The sequence below is a fragment of the Canis aureus genome, chromosome 1, assembly GCF_053574225.1.
Source record: "Canis aureus isolate CA01 chromosome 1, VMU_Caureus_v.1.0, whole genome shotgun sequence".
NCBI classification, from domain to species: domain Eukaryota; kingdom Metazoa; phylum Chordata; class Mammalia; order Carnivora; family Canidae; genus Canis; species Canis aureus.
Genome location: NC_135611.1, coordinates 3,230,011 through 3,257,959, shown reverse-complemented (window position 1 = coordinate 3,257,959; position 27,949 = coordinate 3,230,011). Strand labels below are relative to the sequence as shown.

The 27,949-nt window shown below is 50.5% G+C and overlaps 1 protein-coding gene across 4 annotated transcripts in view; it reads right to left on the bottom strand.

Moving 5' to 3' along the window:
• The window catches only part of MBP (myelin basic protein), a 93,330-nt gene extending 67,028 nt beyond the window's left edge, over positions 1-26,302 (bottom strand). For 2 of the 4 annotated variants that reach the window (XR_013366843.1, XM_077876121.1), the window contains exons 1-2: positions 26,237-26,302; positions 2,026-2,110 (exon numbers count right to left, since the gene is read on the bottom strand). Coding sequence is in view for 1 of the 4 variants with exons in the window: in XM_077876121.1 (XP_077732247.1) it covers positions 2,026-2,110; positions 26,237-26,287 (136 nt within the window). In the remaining 3 variants the exon portion in view is untranslated. Of the gene's footprint in view, positions 1-2,025; positions 2,111-26,236 lie in introns of those variants that run through there. The other 2 variants (XM_077876080.1, XM_077875999.1) reach the window with 2 other exon arrangements.
• Positions 26,303-27,949: the final 1,647 nt, after the last annotated feature.

Genomic DNA, 27,949 nt, shown 5'->3' with positions numbered 1-27,949 from the left:
CCACGAGGCCCCCCTGGCCGGCCTCCCCATAGGTTGGATGCGGTCAGCTGGCACGGCTCCTCACACCCGCCCTCTGCTGTGACTCAGCCTGGGCTCAGTGTCTGTGGCACATGCTGTGAAGTGGATGACTAGTCATTTCCTGACCCCACGTGGGCTGCACGCAAGGGCGCACGCGAGCATCTCCATCACAGTAGACACAACAGGCAGAGTCTGCTTGTGTCCCCCATTTCTTTCCATTAGAAGAACATGAGAGACTCCTAACTCTGGGAAATGAACTAGGGGTGGTGGAAGGGGAGGTGGGCGGGGGGTGGAGGTGACTGGGTGATGGGCACTGCGGTGGGCACTTGATGGGATGAGCACTGGGTGTTATTCTATATGTTGACAAATTGAACACCAATAAAAAATAAATTTATATAAAAAAAAGAAGACAAACCTAAGTTTGTGACATAACAGAAATGGGCACCTGCCCCCTGGTTTTCACCAACTACAGAAATCCATCTGCAAACTGAGTATCTATTTGTACTGAAGCTGCCTTTGAACAAGCTTCAGAGATCACATGGTGCTCACGCCGATTGAAGGAAACGCTCATGATACAAGACCCTTCTCCCATTGCACACATGTGCAGCGTGTACATGTTTGTCTGATGAGGAGAATGACGGGCATCGTTATGAACTATCCTGACAGCATTTCACCTGGGGAATCGTGAGATGATGTTTGCTACAAAAATAAGTAAGCTTAGCCAAAATCATTCTAGAAGGTACTCTTGTCATATGGAAAACCTGAAACTGGACATTTTTATTCTGTCGTTCTTTGATGTGTTTATGTTCATCATCTGGATTATGGGAGTAGAAAGCCGTCTAGAGGAGCCTTTATTTTACAGGCTCACAGGCGGATTGATTCTTGAAATCGACACTCAGATGCTCCATTCGGGCCCGCAGACTGCCTTCTGTCTGCATTTGGGAGGCCTGCGTGGATGCCTGGCCTCATGTGCTGCCCCTGGTCCCTCCAGCACCTCTGCCGCCGAGGAATGGGCCCCCCCCCTCCCCCGCTATGGAAGGCAGTGACTATGCTCTGGCAGCCCACCCCCCGCCCGATCCCAGCTCCCACAGGGACCAACATGCTGCAGTATGAGCGGGGCTGTGGATTCTTCTTGCGCTGACCCCACTGGTTTCCATTAAACTCACCTGGTTGTTTCCAGTCTCGGGGCCCTCGAGTTACATTTCAGGACAGTTTAAGATACTGAGATAGTGGGCAGTGGTACTTCTGGAATGACGGGTGTTTACCCAGGACAGAATCACAGAAACAGAAGGGATTTTTGGTCTGGGCAGGTGCCCTGCTGCCCCCCTGTTCCTGCCTCCTTGGGAACTCTTGGAGAAGAGAACAGAGTGAGGCACAGGGACCCGTCTGCATGGGGTCTAGCCTCGCTGTGTGGTCGTGGGCAAGTCACTGAGCATCGTAGTCACATGCGAAAGGTGATTTTTTTTTTTTAATGTTGAAACCAAATGAAAACGCATTCGTTCATTCTCCCCAGTGGGCACAGAAACGACTCTGAACCGCGTACGTAAAAGCAATGACTGTCAGCAGGGCACCACAGACAAGGAAACTTTTATAGAAAACAGTTATTTTCCAATACTCGCTGAGTCATTCTTTGTGGTTGAGCTATCTGCGCTTTGGGACAGCTTCACTTCCCTGTCAGTCATGTCGTAGAGGCACCGTTAGGTTTTCCACCCAAGAATGGCCACAGAGATGACTGGAGAAGTGTCGCACTGTAGGGACGCCTCTGGGGAGCGTCCAGCGACCGTGCAAGGCACGCGACAGCTCGGGACAGGCCCCACCGGGGAGAACCGCCAGCAGGAGGCCGGCCAAGGACACCTACCCCACGGTTCTGCGGCGTCTGCGTTGTCGATGCTGGGAACAGACTGATAGACGAGTCGCGTAATTAAAAAATTACAACCTTCCCCACGTGAGTGCAGCTGCACAGGGTTGTCGCCTGAAGCTACGCCCTCGCATTCCCCTGTCACGTACCGAACACCTCGTTGTCTTCCGAGGCCTCCCGGGCCAGCTGGCGGACGCCCCTCCGGTCCACTCCTCCTGGGGGAGTCCCTCCAGCCTGGAAACAAAACAAAACAGGGCCCTGTCGTGAGAGGTGGTGCTTCATCAACAAGGTAGTCGCTAGACACTGTGTGGTGCGTCTCAACTTTGCGACAGTCCCATTCCCGTTCACCTCGCAGGGGTAAGACCGTGTCTGGGCTCAGGGCGGTTTCTGCAGAGGAGTCTCAGTTCCGGCCTGTTTGCTCCGCCCGGGCCCACAAGCATCCTCTACTTCCAGGGGAGGCACCTGGGATAAAACGCCCCAGGTCGCACCCCGTGCCTGTCCCAGGAGCCCCCCCACCCCCCGCCTGCCAGGCCCGTGGGCTGCAAGCCATGCGCAGGAGGAGCCGGCACCGAGCCTGACTCCCGGACCTCCCGACTTCCCGCCCTGGCCGCCGGGGAGTGGGGCGCCCTGGGGGAGCGGGCGCTTTGGCCGACGCCAGGTGGCGCCCCCAGGCCCTCTGCTCTGTCCTGAGCCCCACCTGTGGCACCCAGCTGCCCGCCCTCCACCCGCGGCACCAGGGTGCCCGTTCTCTTTAAGTTTAAAATTTGAAGGGCATAAAGTCTATATGGTTTAGTTTCTATTTGTTTAATCAACTGTGTTTCATTAGTGTGACGGGGAGTGCAGCTGCCAGAGGCCCTGCCCCAAGCACTGTGGGAAGGCCTGCCCCTGCCGTGCGCCCCGCAGGCCCCACCGCCCCCACATCTCCCCACCTCTCACCACCCCAGCACCCCTCGCATCCCCCCACGACCTCGGCACCCCTGCCAAGCCCTGTACTCTGCTCTGTTTCTCACCTTTGTCCCTACAAGGAACCCTGGCGGTGGCTTCCCCGGGGCCCACAGCTCGCCCTGCGCCTCAGTTACCCCCACAAGCACCTCCGGGCTCCTGCGCAGGACCATTTACTGGGTTTGCATTTTTCCAGGTTATAACCCGCACTGTGCAGGCTCTGGTTTGCTGCCTCGCGAGACACAGGCACAAGGGGACATTTCCAGGTGCTCCCCGCGGCCTCACTCTGGGCTCCACCGTTGCTCTGCATCACTCCCCCACCCTAACCTCTCTCGTTCCCTGAGTCTCTAGCTATGGCTGAGAGATATGTACTGTTCTCACTTTATACTCTTCTTCTGAAGGGGGGTGGACAGGCACAGTAAGCAACACTAAACCCCAGAGCCAGACGGCTTGGGAGTATGCTCTGGCTTGGCTTTTATTTATGAGCTGCGTGACCTTGGACAAGTCTGTGCTTTAGTTTCCTTCGCTATAAAAGAATGGAAATACTGGTATTGTGTGGCTGCATGTGCTGGTTGAAATGAGGGTTCATCAAGTCAGTATCTATAAGCGCTCTGAGCCTAGGAGGCACACAGGCACTGAGTGTTAAAAAAATGGAAACTCTGGGGAAAAAAAAGATGAAGATCCTCCCTCCTGCCGTGGCTCCTGCACCTACCTGCCTTCTCCCTAGCTCCGTCCCCATGCCATGTCTTGGGGGCGTGTTTGCCAGGCCCAGCTTCCCTTGCTCTGGAGAGTGGGCACACAGCCCCCAGGTCGGCAGCAGCCCTGCAGAAGCTTCCGGGGGCGCCCACCCACCCAGCCAGACATCCTGTCTCTGCACTTTCCCCTCCCCGCCGAGCCTCAGGGCTCGGAGCTAGGTTTGCCACTTGCAACAAAACCCATCTTGACTAATACGTGTTTTCCCGTGAGGAAGCCATAAATTACTATCACATCAACGGAAGGTCTGATTCAGAAAGACAGATTCCCAGGGAGGGACAGGCACAGGCAGGCAGCCGCAGGTGGGAGAGAAGGCGACGCCCAGGGGGAGGGGACCTCCTGGCTCTGGGGAGGCCAAGGCCAGTCCTGTGGATCACAGCGGGCCCTCTGTCCCTGCCCCTGTCCCCAGTGCCCTCCGGAAGCCAGAAGCCTCCACACCGAATGAGTGTGGGGTCTCTACTCCGTCCCGGGCAGGCGGGAGCAGGTGAACGCGGGAGATCCCAGGCTGGGGCGGTTCCACCTGGCGAGCAGTTGAGAAAGGTAGAGCCAAAGCAGCAAGACGGTGCTGTCCATCCTACGGACAACACCGGGGAAGAAACTATTTCGTGTTGCTGGGAATCAGGAATCGGGGTCTCTGAGAACGGGAGCAACGTCACAGGCTTTGTGTGGGACCCAGAGTTACAGAAACCAAGCTGTCCCTGGGCCTGGACACCTCCCAACCTCCTGCCCTCAGGGTCCAGGTGGGTCAGAGTGTGTGGGAGGGAGGACCTCACCCTGCCAGCCTTCGGCCACTTCCCTGCCTGGGTCCTCAGCTCCTCCTCCTCCTCCTCCCCAGGGAGGGCCTGAGCTCCTCCCCTCTGCATGCCAGGCAGCTCCCACTCCCCATGGGTGCACTCCTCTCCCCACTTTACACTGTAAAGTGCGAACAGATCCTTGCCCCATAACCCTCTCTGTCCACAGACCTCGCCCATGCCTGGCACCCCCACCAAGTGCTGGAGAGAAAGCTGCTCAGTTGTTATGTTTGCAACAGGTAACTTCTGCTCCAGTGGGAGGTGGTTTAGGATGGATTTTCCAGATCTACCATTTTAATTCTAGATGGAATAAAGCTTGGCCCAGGAAGCCCTTCTGGATCCTCTGTGCCTCAGCCGGAGCCTTGTGTCATGTGTACTGGTTTCACATCTCTCTTTGAGGCTGACCTCAGTGTCCTGCTCTTCACTAAGTACAAAATAAGTATTACTGGAGAAGTACTGAAGTAAACATGACTTAGCTGCCATTTTATTCACCTCCACCCGACTAGTGAGCAAGGAGCACACGGGCTGTGCAGGATGGTGTGTGGAAAGTACCCAGCAGCCCGGGAAATCTACTGACTCATTTCTGTCCAAATAAAAAGATTCTTCTGAGACCTGATGCTGTTGCTTCTCCATGAATAGAAAATATATCCTCATGAATAACACATTTTCAATAAGCAAAATGTCCATAAGCAAAACAAACACAATCAAGATGATGTGTGTCAAACATAACGGAATTTTCAGGGTAAAGAAATAAAAGCTTCTTGTAGATGAAGATATGCAAAGAGGGTCAGTCCCCACGACCCAGGACCCAGAGTGTCACTGCCCCAACATGTCCTGATTCTCAAATCATGTCTGTGACTCCCAAGTGTCTAAAGGATTTCAATGGATTATGGTTTCTTAACAATATTGGTACTGATTTTCACTTGCAGCAGCCTAAATATGTGAGAGCTGACTCATGTAAGAATCCACTGACTTTTTCATATTAATTCAGGGGAAAACACAAGACAAAACTCACATAAATGTCAATTTAAAAATATTTCTAAATATAGATGAGATCTCTTATTCAACAACATTGAAACAGTACTCATTATAAATCAAGCAACTTGCTGCATTCTTAGATCAAGTACTTAATCTCGTCACTCGACAGGCATCATTCCTGTGTGATTATAAAACCTCCTTTCGAGCCAACCGGCCTGTGCTCCCTGGGTGATGCCCCTGAGCAACACATCCATGCAAACGCCACCAGGCATCTGGTCCCTCCCATCCTCATGCAGAAGTGCAGCAGGGCCTGTGCAACTCTATCCACCCTTTCTCCTCAGGGCCTTGAGTCTCTCGTCCACGCTGCTCTTGGGAGCAGCAGAGCAGATAGCACCTGATTCTCTTTTCTGGTTCTGGGCGACCACCATGAATTGGAAACCCAGGGATAGAACAGACTTTAGTGTTGGGAGGGTTTTTAAATTCTCTTTAAATAGAAATATGGGAGTGCCTGGGTAGCTTGGTCGGCTGCTTTGACTCCCAACCTGGACCTGAAGCAGTCAATGTTGGGGGGAGTGGAGTTAAACTGTCTGGCACTGTTCGTGGGGCATGCAGTGTAATTAAGAAGGTCTGGGGAGTCCAGGGCCCCTGCCTAGGAGGCAGGAGGTCAGGGGACATGCCTTGGCATGGCTGTCGGGTCCACATGCCCATGCCCAGTCGGAGCCCTTCCTCGTAGCTGGATGGGCTTTGATCTTCACGCCCCAGGGGCTGGAGGGAGACCTATGGCCGCCAGCATAACCCCTGGCCACACCACACCAGGCCCTCGGCAGGTTTGCTTACTCCCCACTTCCTGAGTATTCCAGAAGTATCCAGCCAAAAGGCAGCAAGGCTGGAGAAGAGGCAAAGGTGGCAGCACGTGGCTGAGAGGCCAGCCCTGTGGCTCTCTAGTCATCATGACAGAGGGACAGATTCTTCTCTTTGCAAGGACAAGGACACAGAAAAGTCTGCCCCAGACAAGTGGTGGCGTGGGGTCGGAGAATCCTGGCCATCTTCTGGTTGTGGTGGGGAGACTACGGCTTATTATAACTCTGAAAACTGCAAGGCTTGGGAGCCATCAATAAAAAAAAAAGCACAAACTGCTATGAATTCCTGGGTATCACTTGAAATTCTCGCTGCTGTGGCTTTGAGATTCCCTGACAGTCTCGCATTGACAAGCTGAGAAAGAGCAATGTAGATCTTAAAACTGATGCAGGGGTGTGCTAGGGGTGGTTTCTATCACTGGGCACCATCCATTCTTATAATACATGACAAATACTTAGCTCTGCAAGAAATGTTCTTTTAACTGAGCAACAAAAATGCTTGTAGAATAGAACAATGTTTTCAACTGGCTGAAGAACTTTATTTTTACACTTTGTTTTGTGTCTTAACCATAATGGTCTGAAGGCTCAAAGACATGATTTGCTTTTCTTTTTGAACCACGAACATGGTCTTCTCCTTGACAGTGGCAGAAAGAAGATAAGTTCAGGAAAACACCTGTCGGGGTGTAGGGCAACTCCTGGGGACTCTCAGACGCATGGATCTCTTAGCAGGTACAGGAGGCAGACATGGGAGGGGAGACCCACCCAGAGGGGTTGGCAGGGGAGCATGGGATGCTCCCCACTCTGAGAAGGTGGGGCTTCTGGCCAGGAGGGGCTCTGGCAGCAAATGCCCAGGTCTCAGGATATGGAAGGGATATTCTTCCCCACATCCTGGGAGGCAATCCTGTCCCTCCTCTGACTGAAGCCCTATTGTGTGGCCCCTTCTCTCTCCCAGTGGAGAAAACTCTCTGGGGTCTCCAGCTCTGCATTGCATCCCCCCGCTCCATGCCCTGACCGCACTCAGCTAGGTAGTCCTCTGAGCACATTCCAGATGATCTGACCAGTTCTCACTCAAGTAGGTGTGCCATGGGACCAGCCACCACCCACTGCTCTGGTCCAGGGAAATTGTGGGTTTCCCATGCTAACCCAGCTGGGCCACCTCTGCAGCCAGATGAGCCTGCTCTGGGGGTGCCGGTGGTTCTGATCTTCTCTGGCCACCACACTATTCCCTCTGTTGTTGGCGGTAGTCCCAGGCACAGGCAATGTCCTTCTCCAATCCTATTTCTGCCATCTGGCACCGGCTCATTTGCTGATCCTGACCTATGCCCTCTGACCCCCATGGCTGAGATAGAGGAGAATAACCACTCAGTGTGGGAGGGTCAGCTCTGCGAGGTTCCCTGGGCATCTATTACCTTGGGGCTAGGATAGGGGGAACCCATATAAATCCTCCGTGTAGACCGATTTACAAATGCTACCTTTACGTGTATGTATTTGACATGTTTTTGCTTATTTAGATACTAAAAGACACAAATTTAGCACCCAGTTTCACATCATACAATCAACTGTCTGCATACTTATCATGTTATCTGAGACATGGAATCTTTGCTATTTTGTTTTTAAACAAAATATATTTATTTCAGGGGCCTCTGGCCTCTGGTAGGGTGACCTTTGATGTCCCACCTTGATGCTTTGGCTGAGAGTAGAGGAAGCTCCATACGTCCTCAAGCCCCTCAAATCCCACAGTCAGCCACCAACTTTACTCCCTGTTCGGAGTTAAACTGTGCCCCTTAGAAAGATACATCCACACTCTGGCCCTTGGTATCTGGGAATATTGACTCTGTTTAGAATCAGGTTACTGCAGTTGTGATTCATTATGATGAGGTCATCCTGCACTGGGTGGGTCCCTAACCCAGTGACAAGTGTCTTCATAAGAGAAAATTTTGACATGCAGAATACAGAGGCGCAGGAAGAGGGCCATGTGCCAACAGAGGGATGTGACCCCAACCAAGGAAAGCCAAGGACCACGGGAAGCCACCAGATTCTAGGACAGAGGCCTGGAACACAGTCTCCCTTGGAGGATCCAGCCCTGCTGACACCTGTGTTCTGGACTTGCAGTCTTCAGGAGTGTGAAAGAATAAATTCTTGGGGTTTTTAGCACCAGTTTGTGGAACTTCACTGCAGAAGCCACAGGAAATGAACACACACCCCTCCATATATAGTACAAACAGCTCTGGATGTTGACTTGAATGGTGAAAAAGAGAAAGAAAAGAAAATGCATTTTTGGTAGTAAGGAATTCCCAGTCCTCTAACCTAGTACAAACCAGGAATCATTCTCATTTTTTTTCTGTGAATAAAACACACACACACACACACACACACACACACACACACACACACAAAACATCTCATCTGGCCTTGACTTCTAAACTTTAAGCTGCAAAGTGATCCCTAGGGGTCAGTGAGGGTTCTGTACTAGGCTCCACGTGAGGAAAGAGGGACCTGGGAATTCATAGGGTTCATCTTCTCCAACCACCCAGAAAGTATGAATCAGTGCTGCACCCATCAGCACTGCTCCAAGTGGAGCAGGAAAGGACGAAATTGAGTAAAACCTACCAAAGCCATTTACAAACCAAAATGCTGGTGAAAGGCATTTGGGTTTCAGTTTTTTAGGCGCTGGTCTGCTCAGCTGATTGTGACTTAGTATTCATCTTATCCAGTAACCTCCTGGTGACATAACCCACCATTTGAGTGTATCACAGTCACTGTAAAAGATTTTCTTAGGTTATAGCTATGTACATATACACAAAATTGTAAGTACAAATATGCTTTTAGTCAGCCTCAAAATTTAGAAAGACAGATGGTCTGGAGGTGACAATTTTAGAAGGAATGGCTCAGAGGACAAGTGTCTAATCATTGTACTAATTTCTGAAAAAAAATAATTTAAAAAGTCTATGGGAGGGGAAAATCCTGTAGCCACATTTTTAAAAAGTCATAAAATTTACAAAGGTCTGATTCAAACTAAAAAATACATAACAGGACAGGAAATATGTTGGAACTTTTTAAAAGTGACATTTAAAACTGGAAGACCATTTTAAACTGTGAGATTTTGAGGAAAGGCCTATCATAGGCTGCTTAAAAAAGGAAAAAAAAAAAAAGAAGAACTGATTTTGAGAAGTTTGCAGTACCTTAAAAAAAAAAAACTGTAAAACTTGAGTTGGGAACCATGGGCTTAGACTCAGGGAGTATTATCTGGTTTGAGTTCCCTGATTACATTCCTAACCACTCACTGGTTCCCACTCAAACAATGTGCTGGGGGTGTAGCAAGATGGAGAGCTGCCTGGAGGAGTTCACAGTGTTAAACAAAGCGGACACTTCAGAAACAATATCAGAAAACCATCAAGCCAACTGACATCAGACCAGTGTTCAGTCAAATAAAGTGTGGGGTCCGTAAGCTCAGTCCCACCACAGTGTGTAGGTAGCGTAGGAAACACATCACATCTACCTTTTCTGAGATCCCTAGAAGAAAAGTCACAGTGATTCACTGTAAACTATTTACAATGCTTATGATCTTCTGCAAGATAAGTGTATATGATGGGTTCATCAAATAGAAAGTTTGGCCTTATCTACTTTTCTGAAGAGGACTGACACCAGGCTGGTGTTGACAGCAGAAGAATCTGAGATCTTACCTCCACAGGCTAACAAGCTGGCCTGCCAGCACCATGGGTGCTGACAGGAGACAGGAGACTCCTGGGTCAGAGACGGTGGTTGGCGTAGAGCTCACAGCAGTCCCAGCCTCTCATTGTCTGGATATGAAGTTCCTACAGGTCCCAGAGGCTATGGAAGCCAAGCCTCAGCTCTTATAGGTCAATGGGATCGGGCCCAGAGGGTCATCAGCGCATGTGTGGTTGTGCTACAGGGGAGGGACCTTGGTTTAAGGGAACCTGTGTCCTTTATAAGAGAACATACACCTGCCACCCGCCTGCTCCAGAGGGAGACACGATCTCCATCTGCTCGGGCTGCTCATTATGCAGACACTCTGGAACAGATCATCCAAGACTCTGCTTGCTGGATGTTAGAAACACAAGAGAGTCCTGGGGCCTCCTCCTGAATGCAGGTCATACACCAGGCAGCGGGCTAGAAACTGACCTGTGGAACTCTTCTCCAGCTACGTGATGGCGCACACCCTCTTGGTATTGACCCGTTCACGGTTCAACCCAAATTGACATGTTTTATTCTCAAGTTAAAAGTTCACCAGGGCTGAGGGCGCCCAAATGGCTCAGGTCATGATCCCAGGGTCCTGGGATCGAGTCCCCACCTTGGGCTACCTGCTCAGCACACAATTTACTTTTGTCTCTCACAAATAAGTAAATAAAATCTCTAAAAAAAAAAAAAAAATCACCAGGACAGCTGTTCTCAGATGCTTTTGAAGGCAACAAAGCAACTCAGGAGGACTTCAGAGACAACTCAACCAGCTCATTTTCTGACTGAGGTCACTGGAGCCAGAAGCTCCGATGCCCAGTGCTCACTGACCATGTCCTTAGGTTGGAGCCCAGATAGAAGGCTAGAGACAGATGTGCAGGAAGGGGGGCTCTGCTCTGGACACCAGGGCATAGGGGAGGTGTCAGGGGCAGCTGAGCATTCCTGGCGGGTAGGTTAGGGCTCTGGTCCACGTGCTAGAATGTAGCCCCCTCAGCCAACAACCTCCATCGGCCCAGACAGCCTCCCTGGGGCTAGGATGGCTCTGTCACCCAGAACACCCAAGTCTGTGCCCCCTGATGTGGAGAAGTCAGTAGCCACCCTGCCTGGGACTTCCTGGGACCTGCCCAGGACTCGCCTGGCTCAGCGGCTTCCCAGAAAAGTGATTCTGGGAGCCGAGAAAGGCGCTGGCCGCATGGAGCGAGCCTGCTGGAGCTGGAGGAGCTGTGAGGGGACTGTCACGGAGCAGTGGCCCGCATCTCTCCCCATGTGCGCCTCTGCCAAGGACGCCCGTGCTGCTCGGCTCCAGGCTGCAGAGTTGGCAGAAGGATGTAGCATGGTTCCCACGTGCTCAGTGTAGGGGAGAAGGATGTATGGACAGAGCTCCCAGGGCCTGGGATGTGCCAGTGAGGAGAGCACATCGCAGACAGCAGTCATCCCTGTCCCTGCCCCTGCCCCACAGGGGCTTGTGCTGCTGCAGTGGCAGGTGGTGGGGCCTCCAGAGAAGGGAGGGCTACTGGGACATGGCCTGGGGTGGGGGACACAGCCCAGGGGAGACATGGCCCAGGGGGGACATGGCCCGGGGGGGGACAAGGCTGGGGGGACATGGCCTGGGGCGACACAGCATGGGGGGGACATGATGTGGGGGGGACATGGCATGGGGGGGACACGGAGTGGGGGGACATGGCCCGGGCAGGTGTGGGGCAGTGTGACGATTCCCCATCCTTGGCTCCGTGCACAAGTGCTTGGAATGGGGAGACCAGGCTGTGGGTGATTCGACTCTTGGCTCGGGGGGTGGGGGGGAGGGGGGGGCACAGCATGAATGTGCGGAGAACCGTGGACTCGCTTTAAGGGAAACTCGCTCCCTCACTCTCTTCTATTTTCTTTAAGAGGCAAAATGTTCTTTGGACACTCAGAGTCAATCCAGGCGCCATGTGGGCTGGCTATGTACACGTTCAGTTCCTACAGCCCAGCCTTTCAACCACACCTCAAAGATGCATCTGCCACTGACACAGGGGAGGCACCTGAAGAGGTCCCACCCGCCAGCTCAACCCAGGTGAATCTCTCTTCACCAACTAGCTCACACAGCGTGAAGACCAGATGGCGGCTGCGTCATGTGCGTGCAAACATCCTCCTGTACGTTCTTGTTACTCAGACGTGAGAATAAACTTTGTTTGAAATCATAAAAGTACTGAGGAATCAGTGTAGGAAAAACTTCTATGAGAGTGTGTGTGTGTGAGTGTATGTGTGTGTGTGTTTCTGTGTGTATCTGTGTGTGTGGGGTAATATAAATAGTTCTTATAACCTTGCACTAATGACTCAGCATTTTTAGCCCTTTCTTAAAAATAAGAGGATCATTGTTACTCTTGCTCCGGGCTGGGTTTGGATAAGTAACTAGCAAAACATTACAAGCGTTTAGAATCAAAGCAAAGAATATGAAGAAAAATGAAATCCAGAATCATGGCTCATCTTAAAGCCATGTCCCCTCTTACGCAGAATCAGAACAGAATGTGGAGGCAAAGGGCAGGCCCCTGGGACAGTGCAGACAAGGAGTCCTCGATGTGGCATTACCGACATCATGGGCTAAGGCTTTCCTGTGGACCAGACTATGTTTTGCAGCATCTTTGGCCTCTACCCACCAGATGCTCATGGTACCCTGTGCCTGTAACAACAAGAAATGTCCCCAGGCATTGACAAATGTCCCTGATGATGGGAGACAGGAGTCACTCCTAGTTGAGAGCCGTTGGTCTAGACAAAGAAAAGTATTAGAGAGGGAGAGAGAACTACAAATCCATCCACTAGTGGACTTGCTGGCAGTAAATTCTGTACAAAAATACTTTGTAAGTCATCAAAACTCTTTTAATTTGGGTTTAATTCAAGAGGAGGGACAGCATGATCAGACTGGAGACCAAAGGTGAGAATCTGATTTAATTTAGAACAAGCACCCCTGTGGCAACGGCTCTTAGATAGGACACCAGAGAACAGCCAACAAAAGATAAACTAGACTTCATCAAAATTTAAAACTGTGCTGCAATTGATACCATCAAGAAAGGAAAACAACCTAGAGAAGAAGAGAAAATACCTTTGAATCATCTATCTGATGAGGAACTAGTATCCAGAATATGTAAAGAGCTCCTATACTTCAATAACAAAAGACAAAACACCCAAGTTTATTTTTTTTTAAATGGGCAAAGAATCTGAATAATTTCTCTGAGGAAGACATACAGATTGCCAGCAAGCACATGAAAAGATGCTCAACATTATTCTGCATTAAGAAAATGCAAATCAAAAGAACAATGTGAGATACCACCTGACATCCATGAGGATGGATACAGCCAAAATGCTGACCATAGCAGTAGTTGATCAGGGTATGGAGAAGCTGAAACTCCCAGACATTGCTCACAAAATGGTGCAGCCACTGTGCAAAAATAGTTTGATGGGTCCTCAAAAAGTTAATCATGGGTCAGCATAGGACTCATGGAATCCACTCCTGGGTATATGCCCACGAGACATGAAAATGTATGTCCACACAAGAACTTGTGTGAGAGTGATCATGGCAGCATATTCATAACAACACACAGTGGAAGCAACCCAAAGGTCCACCAGTGAATGAACAGATAAAGACATTGCAGTATATCCCTGCTGTGGAATAGCATCTGTTAATAACGGACACCTGCCACGTGGATGAACCTGAGAACGCTGTCCTGCATGAGGGAAGGTGGCCGCCAAACGCTGTGGTACATGATTACACCAGGAGGCGTTCAGAGTGGTCAGCAGTCACTACCACTTTAGTGGTGGGGGCTGGTGGAGGTGGGTGGGGGGTCGGGCAGGACTGCTGGTGGCAGCCAGTCGCTTTTCGAGGTGACAAGTAGGTTACAAATCAGACACTGGTGGTGGCGGCTGGACAATCCTGTGAATATACTAAAAAGTACTGAATTGTATACTTTAGATGAGCACATTTTATGGTATGCAAATTTATCTCAATAAACATGTACCTAATAGCCAGGACCCGAAGTCTTGGCTGGGGACTGCACAGGATTCAGTATCAAGATTCCAGATTGGTTTTTGAAATGTGGGGAATTAAAATTTTGGGAGACTTTATCCTCTCTAATTCCGAGGCTGGTTAACTCTCCACCTGGTGGTGGCAATTAACCTGAATGGATTTAAGGATTAAGGCACGGAAAATGCTCCCTGTTCAGTCCTGCAGACCCCAGAAAGAAGGAACAATGATGTTATACATCTCCGGGAGGTGAGATGTCAAAGCCGGGGCTCCTTTTCTAGACCTGTTTGGATGGCATCAAAGGAAACACAGCAAGCATTTCTGAAAACGAGAGTACATGAAAATCCAGGTTTTGTTTTTCCATTGAGAAACCATATTAAGAGAAATGAAAACCTATGTCCACACAAACACTTGCACACGGGCTTTTGTTCATAGCAGTGGTATTTTTAAGTGCCAACAGGTGGAAGCAGCCCCAACGCGTATCAGTGGATAAATGGGTGCACGGAAGGAAGGTGGTCCGTGCGCTGAGAGACATCATTCAGCCAGGAGACAGGATGAAGCAGTGGCCTGTGCTGCAGGGATGGATGTGGACACAATCTGCTCATGAGAGAAGTCCCAGAGGAAAGACCACACAGCGTATGATTCCATTCACTTGAAATGTCCAGACCTGGGAAACCCAGAGACAGGAAAAATTCACAGTTGCCGAGGGCTGGAGGTGGAGGCTGAGAGTGGCAACAGCACCGTGTCTTTCTGCAGTGAGGTCAATATTTTAAAATTGTTGGACTGTCCTGCATACCTGTGTAGATACTAGAAACAAAACAAAACAAAAACAAACAAAACACTGAACCATATGCTTTAAATGGGTGAACTGTATGCACGTGAATTACATTTCAATAAAGGAGCTTCTAAGAAGCATTAGGAGCTCAGCGTGCAGGCAGTTCCCAGGGAAAGGTCCCACCGGAGTCCCTGCGGGAGAGTCTGGAACTCCGAATCTGAGGTCGTTATGAACTATTATCTGATCTGAGGAAGTGGCTATTGCAACGACTCAATGTCAACACCACCGTCTCCGCCGAGATCATTTTGCAGCGCAATTAGGATTGCAGAGTTCTTCAAATAATGAAGGCAAAGGAATGAGCTCAAGGTTTTATTTAAACATTGACTTTTAGGAGTCACAGCAAAACAAGTATTAACTAGCGTCATGGTAAAAGTGTTTATCGAGGCCTGTTGCGTAACCGGACATACTAACATCTATTTTAGGGACACAAATATCTTGCCATTTATTCCTGGAAGCTACTGCTCTATCAGCTGGTCCCGTCCTAAATAAGAAGGATGGTCACAAACGGAAGGGTGTGGGGGGAGGGACAGGCAGAGAGAGGGAGAGATGGGCCGTGCAGGGTGGCTCCCAGAGTTTGGCGGGGAATTGCAAGTTCAGTTAAAATGCACTCATGTAATTTGGGTGAGGACATTCCTTCCTTTCAAAGGGAAAATCTATGTTACTGAAAAGAGAATAAGGTGATGGAAAACTCAGATCTTCTTAAATTGAAGCTGAATACACTTCCTTTAGTTTCAGGTCATAAAAACCCAAGGGTCCTATTTGATTTCTGTAAACATATGACCCTGTGCTGGCAGGCGGTTCTCTAACTGCCAGTTATCCTGCAGATGCAGCCCAAGGGCAAGGAGGTCTAACGCTTCTGTGTTTTTCTGACTGGACCCCTCAGCCCCGCCAGCCTCGCAACCCCCTTGCTCACAAGGTCATAACGGTCGACCTCACAGGGCCCCGCCCCAGGGAAGCCTGCCCTGGGGTCTGGCCCTCCGAGGGCACAGTCCATGTCATCTTCCATCCTCACTTATTTTACAAATCCTTATTGATTTTCCATATGGGAGACAAGGTGAAAGTAAAATCGCTCTAAGTAAAAGGTAGGTTTTAACGAGCACGTTAATGCAGTAAGATTAAAAAGAAAACGAGAGAAATCTCCCCCAGAACTGGGTTTGTACCTGGCATTTTGGTGCCCATGCTCTAAGGGAACAGACTCGTGCTGCAAATGGAATGATCACTTGTCTCTGCAGCCGCTCTTCCTCAGAGCTGGATTGTGCTCTGCCTGTGATCAGTGGGGAGGGCCGCCAAGGTAGCAAACCTGCCCCAACGTGCTCTCAGAGCTGGAGAACAAATCAAGATGCCTTCAGCTTGTCCCCATTCAGCACCAGGATGAGTCACCTGGACTCCATTATGAGATTAGATACGTTCAGAGACTTTCACGCATCCACGTGGTGACAGGTCCGATCACCAGGAGCAGGAAGCCCCATTCCTCATTTTATCAGGCGTTTGAACAGTCCTGCCCTCTGCAAAGGTGCATTTAGGAGAAATTTTGTTTTTCAGGCCACAGACCTTCTCTTGTTTCATAACTGAAGGTAAAATCAAGTCAGAGTGTAGTTAGGTGATGACACGAGTCATAAAACTATTTAGAAACACCTCTTTAAGGGGCGTGTAACTCATCCCTACAGGTCAGGTGGTGGCTGAGTGACCCAGCACGCAGATCAGATGGGTTTCTCTATGTCGTGCACGAAGCTCATACTTTTGTTCTGAGCACGGCGGGAACTGTGACTTAAAAAAACCCACACTCTGTCTCCTTGTCTTTAGAGCTCTGTTACATGATCAGGAACAAAAATGTAAAATCAAAGATGGGTTTTCTTCTAAACCCCGAAAAGTTGAGAAGGCATGAAATATAATGTTCCTTAAATGGAGTAACTAACTAACTAGTCTGTGTCCCAACAATGAAATGAGAAAAGTCTGGGTATTAAAAATGGCTCATCAAAGGAAAGTGTCATAAGCTCTTAGAATATCGTACAAATATCTCGTCATATTTCATGTTGCGATGCACTGCAGTACACCACTTTTTAAAAAAACTCAAATTGTCACAAAGTAGAAGAGAAGGGCAAAAACAAAAAAGGCTTTGCATTCAATTTATTTTATTTGATGTATGAGTGGTAGTCACTATAGCCCTTTTAATAATTTAGTACCAAAAAAAACCCCACCTAGGACCCATGATTCTGGATGCAAGGCACACCCAGAACCACTGCCATTGCAAATGGAAACCAGGAATGCCTCCTACTCGATCTGGAAGACTTAAGTCCCAGCCCAACCATGGCCCTCTTGGTGTCTTGAGCACAGTGACCAGGATAGCACACGGGATGGACCGACTTCACCGGGGGCACTTCAGATGCGCATTCATGACAGCCTTGCTTTGCATGTGCATTTGCTCCTGCATCTCCTCCCATTTCCTCCTTCCCAGAGATGAGCCTGGGCCAGGGCCTCTGCACCCCCAAGGCCCAGGGCTCCCAGGACCTGGTGGGTCTGAGGCTGCCCGTGGCTGGGATCCCCCCAGCCTCTCTGAGAAGGCCCTGAGCAGGGCCCCCTGCGCCCCTGCTTCACTGTGTTGGCCTCAAGGCTGGCCTCTTTCCATGCTCCTCAAGCACCCGGACAGGGAGGCCTGGGACAGGCTGCAGAGCCAGCTGGCGCCCCTCACGAGAAAGGAATGGGGGCGCAGGGCGAGGGCAGAGGAGGGGACCCTCCAACCCTGGCCCCAGGTCCCTCCTGCTAGCAGCACTGGGCCCCCCAGAGGGGGTGCTCAGGAAGTCCCAGCAAAGCCACTCCTGCGGCCGCAGGGACTCTGAGCCCTCACCTGGGACCACTTGCATGCGGGGCTCAGGAATTCTGAAGTGCCTTCCTTAAATCCACTTTCTGCATGCAAATGGCATCCCTAAATCCTAGCGTGGAGCCGGGGAGACAGCGGAACCCGACAAGTGAGAAGCCCAAATCCGCAGTGGCTCGGAGCTCAGGACCAGCTGCACGCCCACAGCACCCCTCATGGGGCAGGAAACTGGCTCAGGGCGGACGCTGGAACCTCGGGCATAACCCGACCTTGGGGGTGGGTTGGGGTGCTGCACAGGGACTGAAGACTGAGTCGCTGCCCACGGGGGTCCGCGGGGAGGCCAGGGCCAGGGAGGGCAGAGGAAGGGAAGGGGCTGCCTGCAGGTGCAGGGTGGCCTGTGTGGGTCGGGGGCAGGAGAGGACAGCCAGCTCGAGGGCGAGAGCGCGCAAGCTGTGCTCCAGGGCCTCTGCTCAAACACATGCAAGAACAACATCAGAGCTCGCCGTTCCTTCTGTTCTTGAGGACGTTGGTATTTTCTTAAGTGTCTTAATGCAGTTATGAGCCAGCACACACCTCTGTGAATCACCCGTGTGGCTGTAACCCTCCACCGCCATGTGTAATTAATGTTACCAGCGCGCCTTACTCACTTGCGACTTGGGCTTGGTTCCATACGCCTTGTGCTAAAGTGTAATTAAGGATGCCTTAATAAGACTCTGTTTTGCAAGCACCAAAAGCCGCAGAAACATGAAAATGAATTTTATCTAGGCTTCTGTTTAACTACAGGATAATTAAATTAACGCAGACACCAAGTCCCAATTAGGAGGATGACATGTCAGAATCACTTAGGTGCAGACTGAGCAGGAGAGGTGAGCATGCAGCTGCTGATTTGCATTTTATAGGGTTTGGGCTAGCAGGCTTGAAACACCACACACACACACACACACACACACACGTGTGCACGTGCACACACACTCGGAAAGATAATTTTTCACAGACATTCCAGCATACAACATCTCTTGCTTCCAAATTTAAACTTTGAAAACCACAGTGCCAAACATAATAAGTGAGAAAAGATAGGAAATGACTTTTGAAAATTAGGATTTTTAGGTTTTGCGTCACTAAAAATATTTAAGAGGGTTGTATCACATATATAAAGAAATTCTTCATTAATAACAAACAGGTGCAGGGTTTTCATATGAAGGGACATGCTTTTCACTGCCAGCATCTAAAGTAAAGCCCTCAAAGATAAAGTGACTCAGTGGCATTTCTGAGCTGACCTGGTGTGGGCTGAAAAACGGGGTTCAACCAGCATGCTGCGAGCAACCAAATCGGCAGGCAGCTGAGTCACTGCTGGTGATGACAGCAGCTCACCACCCAACCCAGCCCCAGCCCCAGCCCCAGCCTGGGCCGTCGGGGGAGGGCACCGCACGCCTCCACTCCCGTAAGCACTTCCACTCCAGTAAACCAGGGCTCATCGATCTTCCTGGGTGGGGGGGCGGGGGGGCACCCCGTTTAACACTCACCGAGTCACTGATGGTACATGAATAACTCTCTGCTCGGCCATACCCGAGATTCCGTTCTCCGCCAGAGGTAAATCCAAAATCAAACTTGAAAGCCATTTCACATAAAGCACACCCGTCAAAGCTCAAAGACTCTGTCAACTTGAAAAAAAACCCACTGAATAAAAGGAGTCCCGCTTCCACTCACTCTGGGCCACGCTGTGATACAAGGGCAAGACCTTGGACCCCCCCTTCCTCCCCTGACGGCTCTCACACAATAACTGGGTATCACAGACACAGGGAAGAGTAACCAGGGAATTTTACACGGTGCAGTAAGAGGTGGTTGAAAGCCCTGTGTGTGCAGCTAAAACCACGGTGATAGAGGCCGGTCCTGTGGGATCACCAGGCTCCGGTCTCACAGCACCAGCCAGTGTGAGAGAGAAGCCAGGCGTGTGGGCCGGGCGACACGTGGTGCATATACTGCCTCTTCTGTGGTTTTATCCAAAGAATTATTTTATTGTCCCATCATTTATATTTAATAAGCAGCGTTACTATATATCACTTAGGCCTAACAACTGCTGTCGTCCAAAGGTAGCAGCTTGCACATTGGGTCACAGTTCCTGATAAAAACTAACTTTGCAATGAGCTTCCAGACCTAAGAAAACCTCTGGTAGCTCGAAAGAACCCTCAACAGGAGCTCTTTGCGGTGTCAGAGAAGAGACACCAGCCCAGAACCGGAGGCCGGAGCCCTCGGGTCCCGAGCCCTCCTCGACCTCAGCCCCAGATCCCAAGGCCGCGGCTTGGCGGAGGGGAAGGGTCCCGCCCGGCGTGGCGCGTGGTCCAGTGCACGAGGGGGCGGTGGGGGCCGCGGCCGAGCTCCCGAGCCACCGCGGGGCCTGCTGACTGCAGGCAGGTGTGTGTTGCCTTGGGGCACCTCTTCATGACGGCCCGACGTCATTTTTATTAAGGGCTGTTGACGGGTGGCTTTGTTACTAATTACGACTCATGTCTTTAATAATTACCTGTGTTTGTAGACGTGTTGCCGCCCGACTTACGGAGGTACGGGCGCTGTACGTTTATCAGATGAAACAAGATGCCCACATCAGAATCGGCCCCAGGGCCCGTCTACACAAAACTGATGCGGGATTTCCTCTTTGAGTCCATCCTAAAGGCAGAAGCACTGGAGACTATGACTCCGCATGTCTAGAATCTTCTACAAAGTAAAAGCTTAGAAAGACTGTTCCCTAACGTCAGTAAAAGATTCTGCCTCTGGAACACAAGGTGCACCCACGTCCCCACCGGCAGGTGCTTCGGCTGTTCCTCGTGGGGCCGGAACCTGCCCGGCGGGCTGGGAGCGTGCTCCCCCTCCAGGGGCGGCTCTGGGTTCCCAATGCAAACACGACTCTACAAGACCCAAGTGCAAGGAGATGTTTCACGTTACGTTCCTTGGCGTGTTGTCAAGCCAGACACAGATCCGCTCGGAGGCTTCCAGAAGTGTAATGAGAAGGTTATTGATGATTTTGCAGATTTTGGAAGGTTTCTCTCAAATGGCACGTTTTCCCGCATGATTTTATTTCTTTTTTTTAGGAGCTCGCTTAAGTTCTTCTGGAAGCAAGTCAGGAGAGCAGGCTCCGGGGTGCATCGAGCTCTGAAGCAGCCTGTAGGCGCGCATGCGGTTTCAAAGGCGCGAGTCTGAGTTCTGTCCTGGCGCTAGGGGTATGCGGAGCAGCGGGCTGAGCTGCGTGTGCGAGGACGGGACGCGCTCCCACAGCACACCACTCCCTCCGCTGCCGTTTCTGGTACTTGTACGTGTGTTTGTGCTCTTCAGAGGATTTCACCCTCTGTGTCCAGTATTAGCTTTTGTGTGAAACTGTACAACTTTGACAGAGACCAGAATTTGTTTCCCTGACAAAAAAAAAAAAAAAAAAAAGTACTGATGCTTACTTAGGAGGGTTTTAGGTATCCTGAGACATGGATGGAGCACCCCGTGGGCCAGGCTGCCCCTCCAAACACGTGGCTATGTAAGTCTGAAGGATTTAAAGTCAAACATTTAGGGAAGCCTGGGTGGCTCAGTGGTTGAGCATCTGTCTTCGGCTCAGGACGTGACTCCAGGGTCCTGGGATCAAGTCCCGCATCGGGCTCCCCACAGGGAGCCTGCTTCCCCTTCTGCCTGTGTCTCTGCCTCTCTCATGAATAAATAAGTAAAATCTTAAAAAAATAAAATAAAAACAAACATTTAAAATTTGGTTCCTCAGGCATGCTGGCCACGTATCACGGGCTCCTTAGCCGCATGTGTCTGGAAGACAGTTCAGTGCTCCATGTGAGGGGTCAAGAGGACATCTTCATGGAGCTGCATGTGCATGTGTGTGTGAGCTAGAGATACAGAAGGAGGCCAGGGGAGACAGAACGGACTGTGAAACTGCAGAAGACAAGAGACAATGCAGTCTGCCTACACCTCACTAAGAGCTTACTACACGTCGTCGAGGTGTTTCCACCCCTCAGACTATGTGCTCCATGCTTGGGAGGAAATACCTCCCATTTTTCAGTTCCCTGAGCTTTTAAAGGCACATTATATGATTTACTGAAGAGTTAGCTGAGTTCTCAAAAGAATTCCTGTATGCGACTTGCCCAAGAAAATAGAAATTATACACATATGGGTCCAACAACTGCCAACTGACAGCAAGTGTGTTGGAAAGGTCAGTATTTCTGGGTGAATTCAGTGCCTCTATGGCACCAGAGCCCCTTTGCACGATGCTCCAGGCTGGGGTTGGGGTGACTGCAGGAAGTGGCTTTCTCAGTAATCCCACTTCCCCCCATTCTGTGAAACAGCCGTGGTGACAGTCGGCACTTGAACAAGGAAGTGCAGGAGGAAGAGTGGCAGCGGGAGAAAACAGCGCCAGTGTGTTTGGAGACCTGCAGGGCCCGGTCTCGGTCCCGGGGCACCCTTACTCTGCGGTGGGCTGGACAGCACCCTGCCCAAGGGGGCCCACCAGCTGTCACCTGGCTGGGGCTGGTGGTGGGATGGGTGTGCTGGGCTGTGTGTGGAGGGGATGCTGGGACACATCCAGGAGCAGAGCTGCTGCAAGTCTGGCCCTCGGTGAGTGTAATTTCTGTCTGAGAAGAGGGGAGACTGCACGGAGCAGCTCCGGCTAATGATGGCCATCAAACAGAATGACTTCCCATTCTTGGGGATCGTATGATGGAACAGAGCTTTCTAAATGGGTGAGGTGCCCTGGGGGCACCCACAGCTGGGATGACAAGTCGCAGGAGTTAGGACCCCACAGAGGAATGGCCTTGAGAGATCACCCTGTGGTCAGATGAGGGCAGCACCGTCCACAGACCTGATGTCAGTACCTGCACAGGAAACATATTCTCCCAACAAAGTGAAAGATGGTCCACGTGGTAATGAGAGGAGCCGATCACTCCCATGCCTTTGTGATATATTCAAAAACTAATGCCTTACTTCTCAGACCATCATTCGAATATCATCTAGGGGGTCTCATCAAGCCAGTGGATTTTAATGATGACTAAATCCACGGATGACTTCTTCAGGGGTGGGATTACTCTGGAGAGGCGGCAAATGTGCTTGTGTTTGATCCCACCTGGCGCACACTTGGCCCCGAAGAACAGCCTGAATAACAACTCAGTCTGATTTGAAATGCCAGATCACAAAGCGACTCCTCGCTGTAAAATGTGGATGTGAACCTAAATTTTGCACCTGTGGGGAACCCTGTGAGCCAGATCTGAGGTCTGGGAGAAGTCCAGGGAGGAGCCTTTCCCAGGCCACCCATAGATGAAAGGCAGGTTTTCAGGATGACTGTGGTTTGCTAGGTCTTCAACATTTCAAGTAACTCGTCGCTTGATGTCACTCGTTTTGGAAAACATGCAAGTATGCCAGGACGGACTGTGGGTTGTCTTTATTTGTAATGATTCTAACCAGCAATGCCCTCTGCTTTCAGAGGAGAAAAAAAAAATCATGAGACTTTAAGTTCATCCCCAAGAGAACTGATGGCAGTGTTAAAATTAAAAAAAAAAAAAAATTAAAAACCCAAAACCAACAAGGTTGAGAATTCAGATATTAAGAAATAGTTCAAGGGCACTGGAAATCCTACTTCCTTAAGGTAGGTAGGAAATTGGGGAGCAGGGAAATGCAAAGTTCCATGCTGAATGAGACAAAAACCCAGGGCAGCCTACGTAACATATGTGGTCTCTATCCTGAGCACCTGTTGCATGTGGACCGTGTCCCCGGGGCCTGTCACCCATGGATCTTATTCTGTGGGCACATCAAGTTTGGACCCTATCCTGGGGGCCCATCACCAACGGATCCTACTCAGTGGGCACATCAGTTAAGGACCCTATTCCGAGGGCCTGCTGCAAATGGACAGTTTCTCCAGAGGGACAGTCGGTCTAACACCTTTTATTCAAGCTGAGGAAAGCTAACGAATCCCCATGCTAGCCAGGTCTCAGGTGTCTTGTCTCCCTGTGCCGGCTTCCCTACCTTGCTCCCAAGTGCCATCCACCAGACATAGCCTCCCCAAAGGCAGGGGAGTCTATTTTTAGCCTGTGGAACTGGTTTCTTCCTGGAGACTCTGCGGGTGGAGTCTGCTGAGAGCCCTGTGAGTCTGGGCCCAGAGCCTGGGGCCTTGGGCAGCAGGCACAGGTGTCCTTTGGATCCGCCTGGGCAGCTGGGATGCATCCTTCCTGGCTCTGCCAAGTCACAAGGTAAACATGGCCTGGCTGATGAAGTGCTGAGCAACTACTGAGCCAGTACTAAATGCCAACCAAACTCTCCCTGGACTCAAGAACACAGGGTCACAGAGGCATGTGAGAGGTTTCTCTGTGTCTGAAGAAGGGGAACGATTTACAGGAAGGTCACCAGACTCCTTTCATAGCTGGGGTCTCTCTTGCTCCCGCTCCCCCTGGGATACTCTGCTTTGTGCTGGGGCTGCAGGAACAGGCTATCAGTCATCATGCTACCTGGCCGTGCATCCTGCTCCACCTATAACCAGCCGTGCGAGGTTGGAAAGGGGGTCTTCTCTCTGTCCAAGCTATCTCTTCCGTGATGCCGCCGCCTCCTGCATCCTAACCTGTCTTCTTCAGGAGGAGAGGGAAAGTAGTGAGAAGACTGCAAGGTGCTGGGTCACAGGAAGAAAGCTGGCTGTGTCTCCTTCCCTTGGGAGCCGGGCTGGAGCAGGAAGTCATGGCAACCCAGTGGTGCTGCAGGTCCCAGGTGGGATGCAGGAGGCGAGGGGTGGGAAGGCAGGGGAGCAGCTCGTGCATGAGGCAGGGTTGTGGGGGAATGGAGGTGACTCTGCTCTGCATCTACCCTCCCCATTAACAGGCCGACCTGGCCCCGACACCAACAACAGCTGTCCTGTGACCTTCCCACGAGTCAAAGTGTGCATCACGGAACTGCCTGCAGAAACATACAGAATGGCCAACAGTCGGGCAGGAGCTCACACCATATTATTCTTCTCTGGTGCATGCCTAAATGCCGGGTAACATCTCAGACACTCACTCAGAAACATGTCAAACCCTTTTCCATCCAGTTACAAAAAAAGCCCAAAATTTAAAGAGATTTTACATATAACAACCATCTGCAGGAACCAGTGTTCTTAAATTCCCAACTTTTAAAATCATCCAAATGGTAACCACCAGCTCTTGGACAACAGGAGAGCAAGTATAGGCTTTCCTGCTGCTCAACAATCTCATTTTGGGAGAATCACACAAATTAAAAGTGTGTTTCATGGCTTTATAACGTCAGACAACAAGGAAGACATGAAAGCCACAGAGCAGTTTTTAAAACTGGAGCCTCAGATCCATCCTTACAAGACTTGCACTCCCCTGGTGCTGACGGGTGGGAACTCCCTGCCAGGGGCCCATCTCCACTTTCACTTCTGGTGGAGATGCCGTCCACACTTCTGGGCTTCGCAGCACCTGAACACACAGCTCAACGCTACTGCCCATTGTGACGACGATGAGGTGACCGGTGGTATGGCTGAAGTTCTAAAAATTAACAAGTCATCCCCCTGTTCAGCATTGACTAGAGTTGCTTACGTACTTACAAAATACATAAATCAGCCCCCTTTTAGCAGGAAGGGGGGAATCCAAACCAATCACGACATTATCAACAGATAAATCCCTTCCAGTTCATCTTGGGCCTGAAATCATTAGTCAAGAAACTAGATGACACTGTAACTAACTGAGATAAATATGACCAAGGACAGTGTATCCTCACACGTTTACTTTACAAGGAGGACTTGAAAGCAAATTATGGCAAATCACCCCCCTTGGCTGATACAGAAACAGAGTCCAAGCACCGAGTAGAAGGACCCACGGCTGCTGAAGTCATTGCTATTCATAAAAACCACACCACAGACCACGGTTCAGGGGGTGTCACGGCTATGGCCAAGTCAGTGCCATGAATTGCATATGGAAGCACATCCATGTACAGGTGGCGGTGGAGGTCCTCCACCCTCAGTGCAGCACCCTGGGCCAGCACCATCGTCTTGAGCTGGGACACACATAAGGTGAAGTTGAGGTAAAGTATCAAAGGCACAGAGTGATTTCCCTTCCCTGTCCCCATGATCAGGGCACATTCAACGTCAGCCCTGCTTTTTCATCATCTGAAATGACCCCCTAGTGGTAGAGGAAGCCCTGGACAGAGCATGAGGCAACCGGGGGCCTGTGAGTGGCAGGCTCGTTGAGGTTGCCCCCCCTGGAGTGGGTGGGGAGGAAAAGGCTGCCAGGGGCATCTAGGGCTATGCAGAGAACCTGCATCAAGAAGGAACTGAGCGCTGAAAACTGAGGTGGATGCCATGCTGGAAACATAAGGATGACGACTTTGACAACCCTGGAAGGATGCCGACCGTTTCTATGTGCATTTTCCCCTTTGGCTTATCTGTACCTTCCAAACAGGTTGAGCGAGCAACGGTGGTGACGGTGGGGGCAGGGACAGGAGGCAGGTGCCCCTAGCAGGCCAGCACGGCAAGCCTGTAGTGGCCCGGGGTCTGGGCTGAGGCACACAGGTCGTGGTCTGTGTGCAAGGCCCACTCTAGACATTTCTGAGGCAGCAGGTAACACCCCAATCATTTTAGCGGGAAACCCTGGCAGCCACAGTACATGTCAGGAGGATTATGTTCAATGACAAAACTGAATTGTGTCTGAGGGAGTTTCTGAGCCAGGCTGACTTCTTACCTTGTTGCTCTTCTCCGCACTTAACTCCCGCTTTCCTGCATGGTTTCCCATCCTGGACCGCCGAGCTCGTCAGAAGCTGCAAGAAAAACAGAAGGCATTGGCCTTAAAGCTAGTACTCTCAGAATTTTCTACATTGTCATCCATCAGAGCAATAGTCCTGTGACAACAACTGGCTCATTTCTGAGAGGAGAAAACCAAAACCTTCCAAATCAAGACACATCAGAAGCCTTCTTAGCGCAGGCCTGTTGGCTTCCAGTTGCAAGCAAACGCAAGCAGGCGGGACTGCTGCCGGTACCCACGCTCTGCTCAGTACCAAAGACCCTTCCGCATGTGTCCTCATCCTGGACAATGGGCCCGAGTCCAGCACTCTCGCGGACAGTGTCCACCCCACGGCACGCACACAGGGGCCTCCCACCTCCCCAGCTGTGGTGAGGCGTGCTGAGAGGCACAACAGGGTGACACTCCTAAAAATGAAAGGCAGACTACTGGGCTTGCTGTTCAGAGAATCTCGGGAACACAGAAATGGCAAGGGCAGACTAGAGACCGCTTATCTCACAAGTATCCCAGGAATCTGCAGAATTTGCAAGGAAGATAAAATTGGATTAAAAAAGCATCTGATCTTCATCTGTTTTTTCTAACATAAACTTTAGCAGCAAATTCATGATTTCTCCTGCCAAAGGCACAATACAGGAGAATTTAGCCAAACTCATTCTACACCAATCGCTTATCCACTCTCATCCGTGGATGTGTGTGAACCACTAGGACCACTCACTCCATCACCATTGACCATTGCCTGGCTTCAGGTGCCAGTCTTAAGGGACAGTTACAAAGCATCATTGTCCATGAGGAACTCTTTTTAAAGAACATGTGAAAGCCAACTCTGTGCTGAACATGAAACAGCTTTCCTTGAAAGATAAAAAATGAATTGTCTTCTAAAAATGGGGAGGATTTCTAAAACATAACACTTGCCTGGATAAAAGGCAAGCCTTGCCCCCCAAGAGGCACTCCTCAGGAAAAGGGGAAATACTTCAAATCTGAATTTTTCCAGTCTCCCACAGCACCAGGCACCTCTGAGTGTCCGTGAAGGATGCCTTTGCCTTTGATTTGTCAAGATCAACTGATCATATAATCCTGGTCATGAGGACTCCAACCAATGGTGGGATGGGTGAGAAAGAAGCAATGACAGTTTCGAGCATCACCTCCCAGGGTGTGTGTGTGTACGTGAGCAGTTACATAGTGGAGACCGTGAACAGCCAACCACATGTGGAGAGAACACCCTTCCTTCCCCAAAATTTGTAAATGGAAGTCGGGGAAGGGGACTTCCCTTCCTTCTCACATGTCCAGTGAGAGCCTGGGAAGAGAAAGATAGTAGTAGTAATGAGTTCCGGTAAAATCAAAGACATAGCTCGAGGAGCGATGAAACATCACTAGCAGAACAATCGGTGAATTCCTCATGTTTCATGCATGAGACCAAAAAACCCCAGTGTTTAAGAATGTACACTTGTAAAGATGCAAGTCTACCTTTGCAGATAATTTCAGCCTCCAATGTGATTCTATCATCTATCTACCAATTTATTTAAAGTGGCCATCACAAAAACTCGCACGGGAAAAATGGAGGTTTGGGTGCACATGGTGCTCTACTTGATGGCATAGAAGGGGGAAGAGAGAACTTGTATTTGTCCTCTTGGGGTCTATACAATGGTCACATGATAG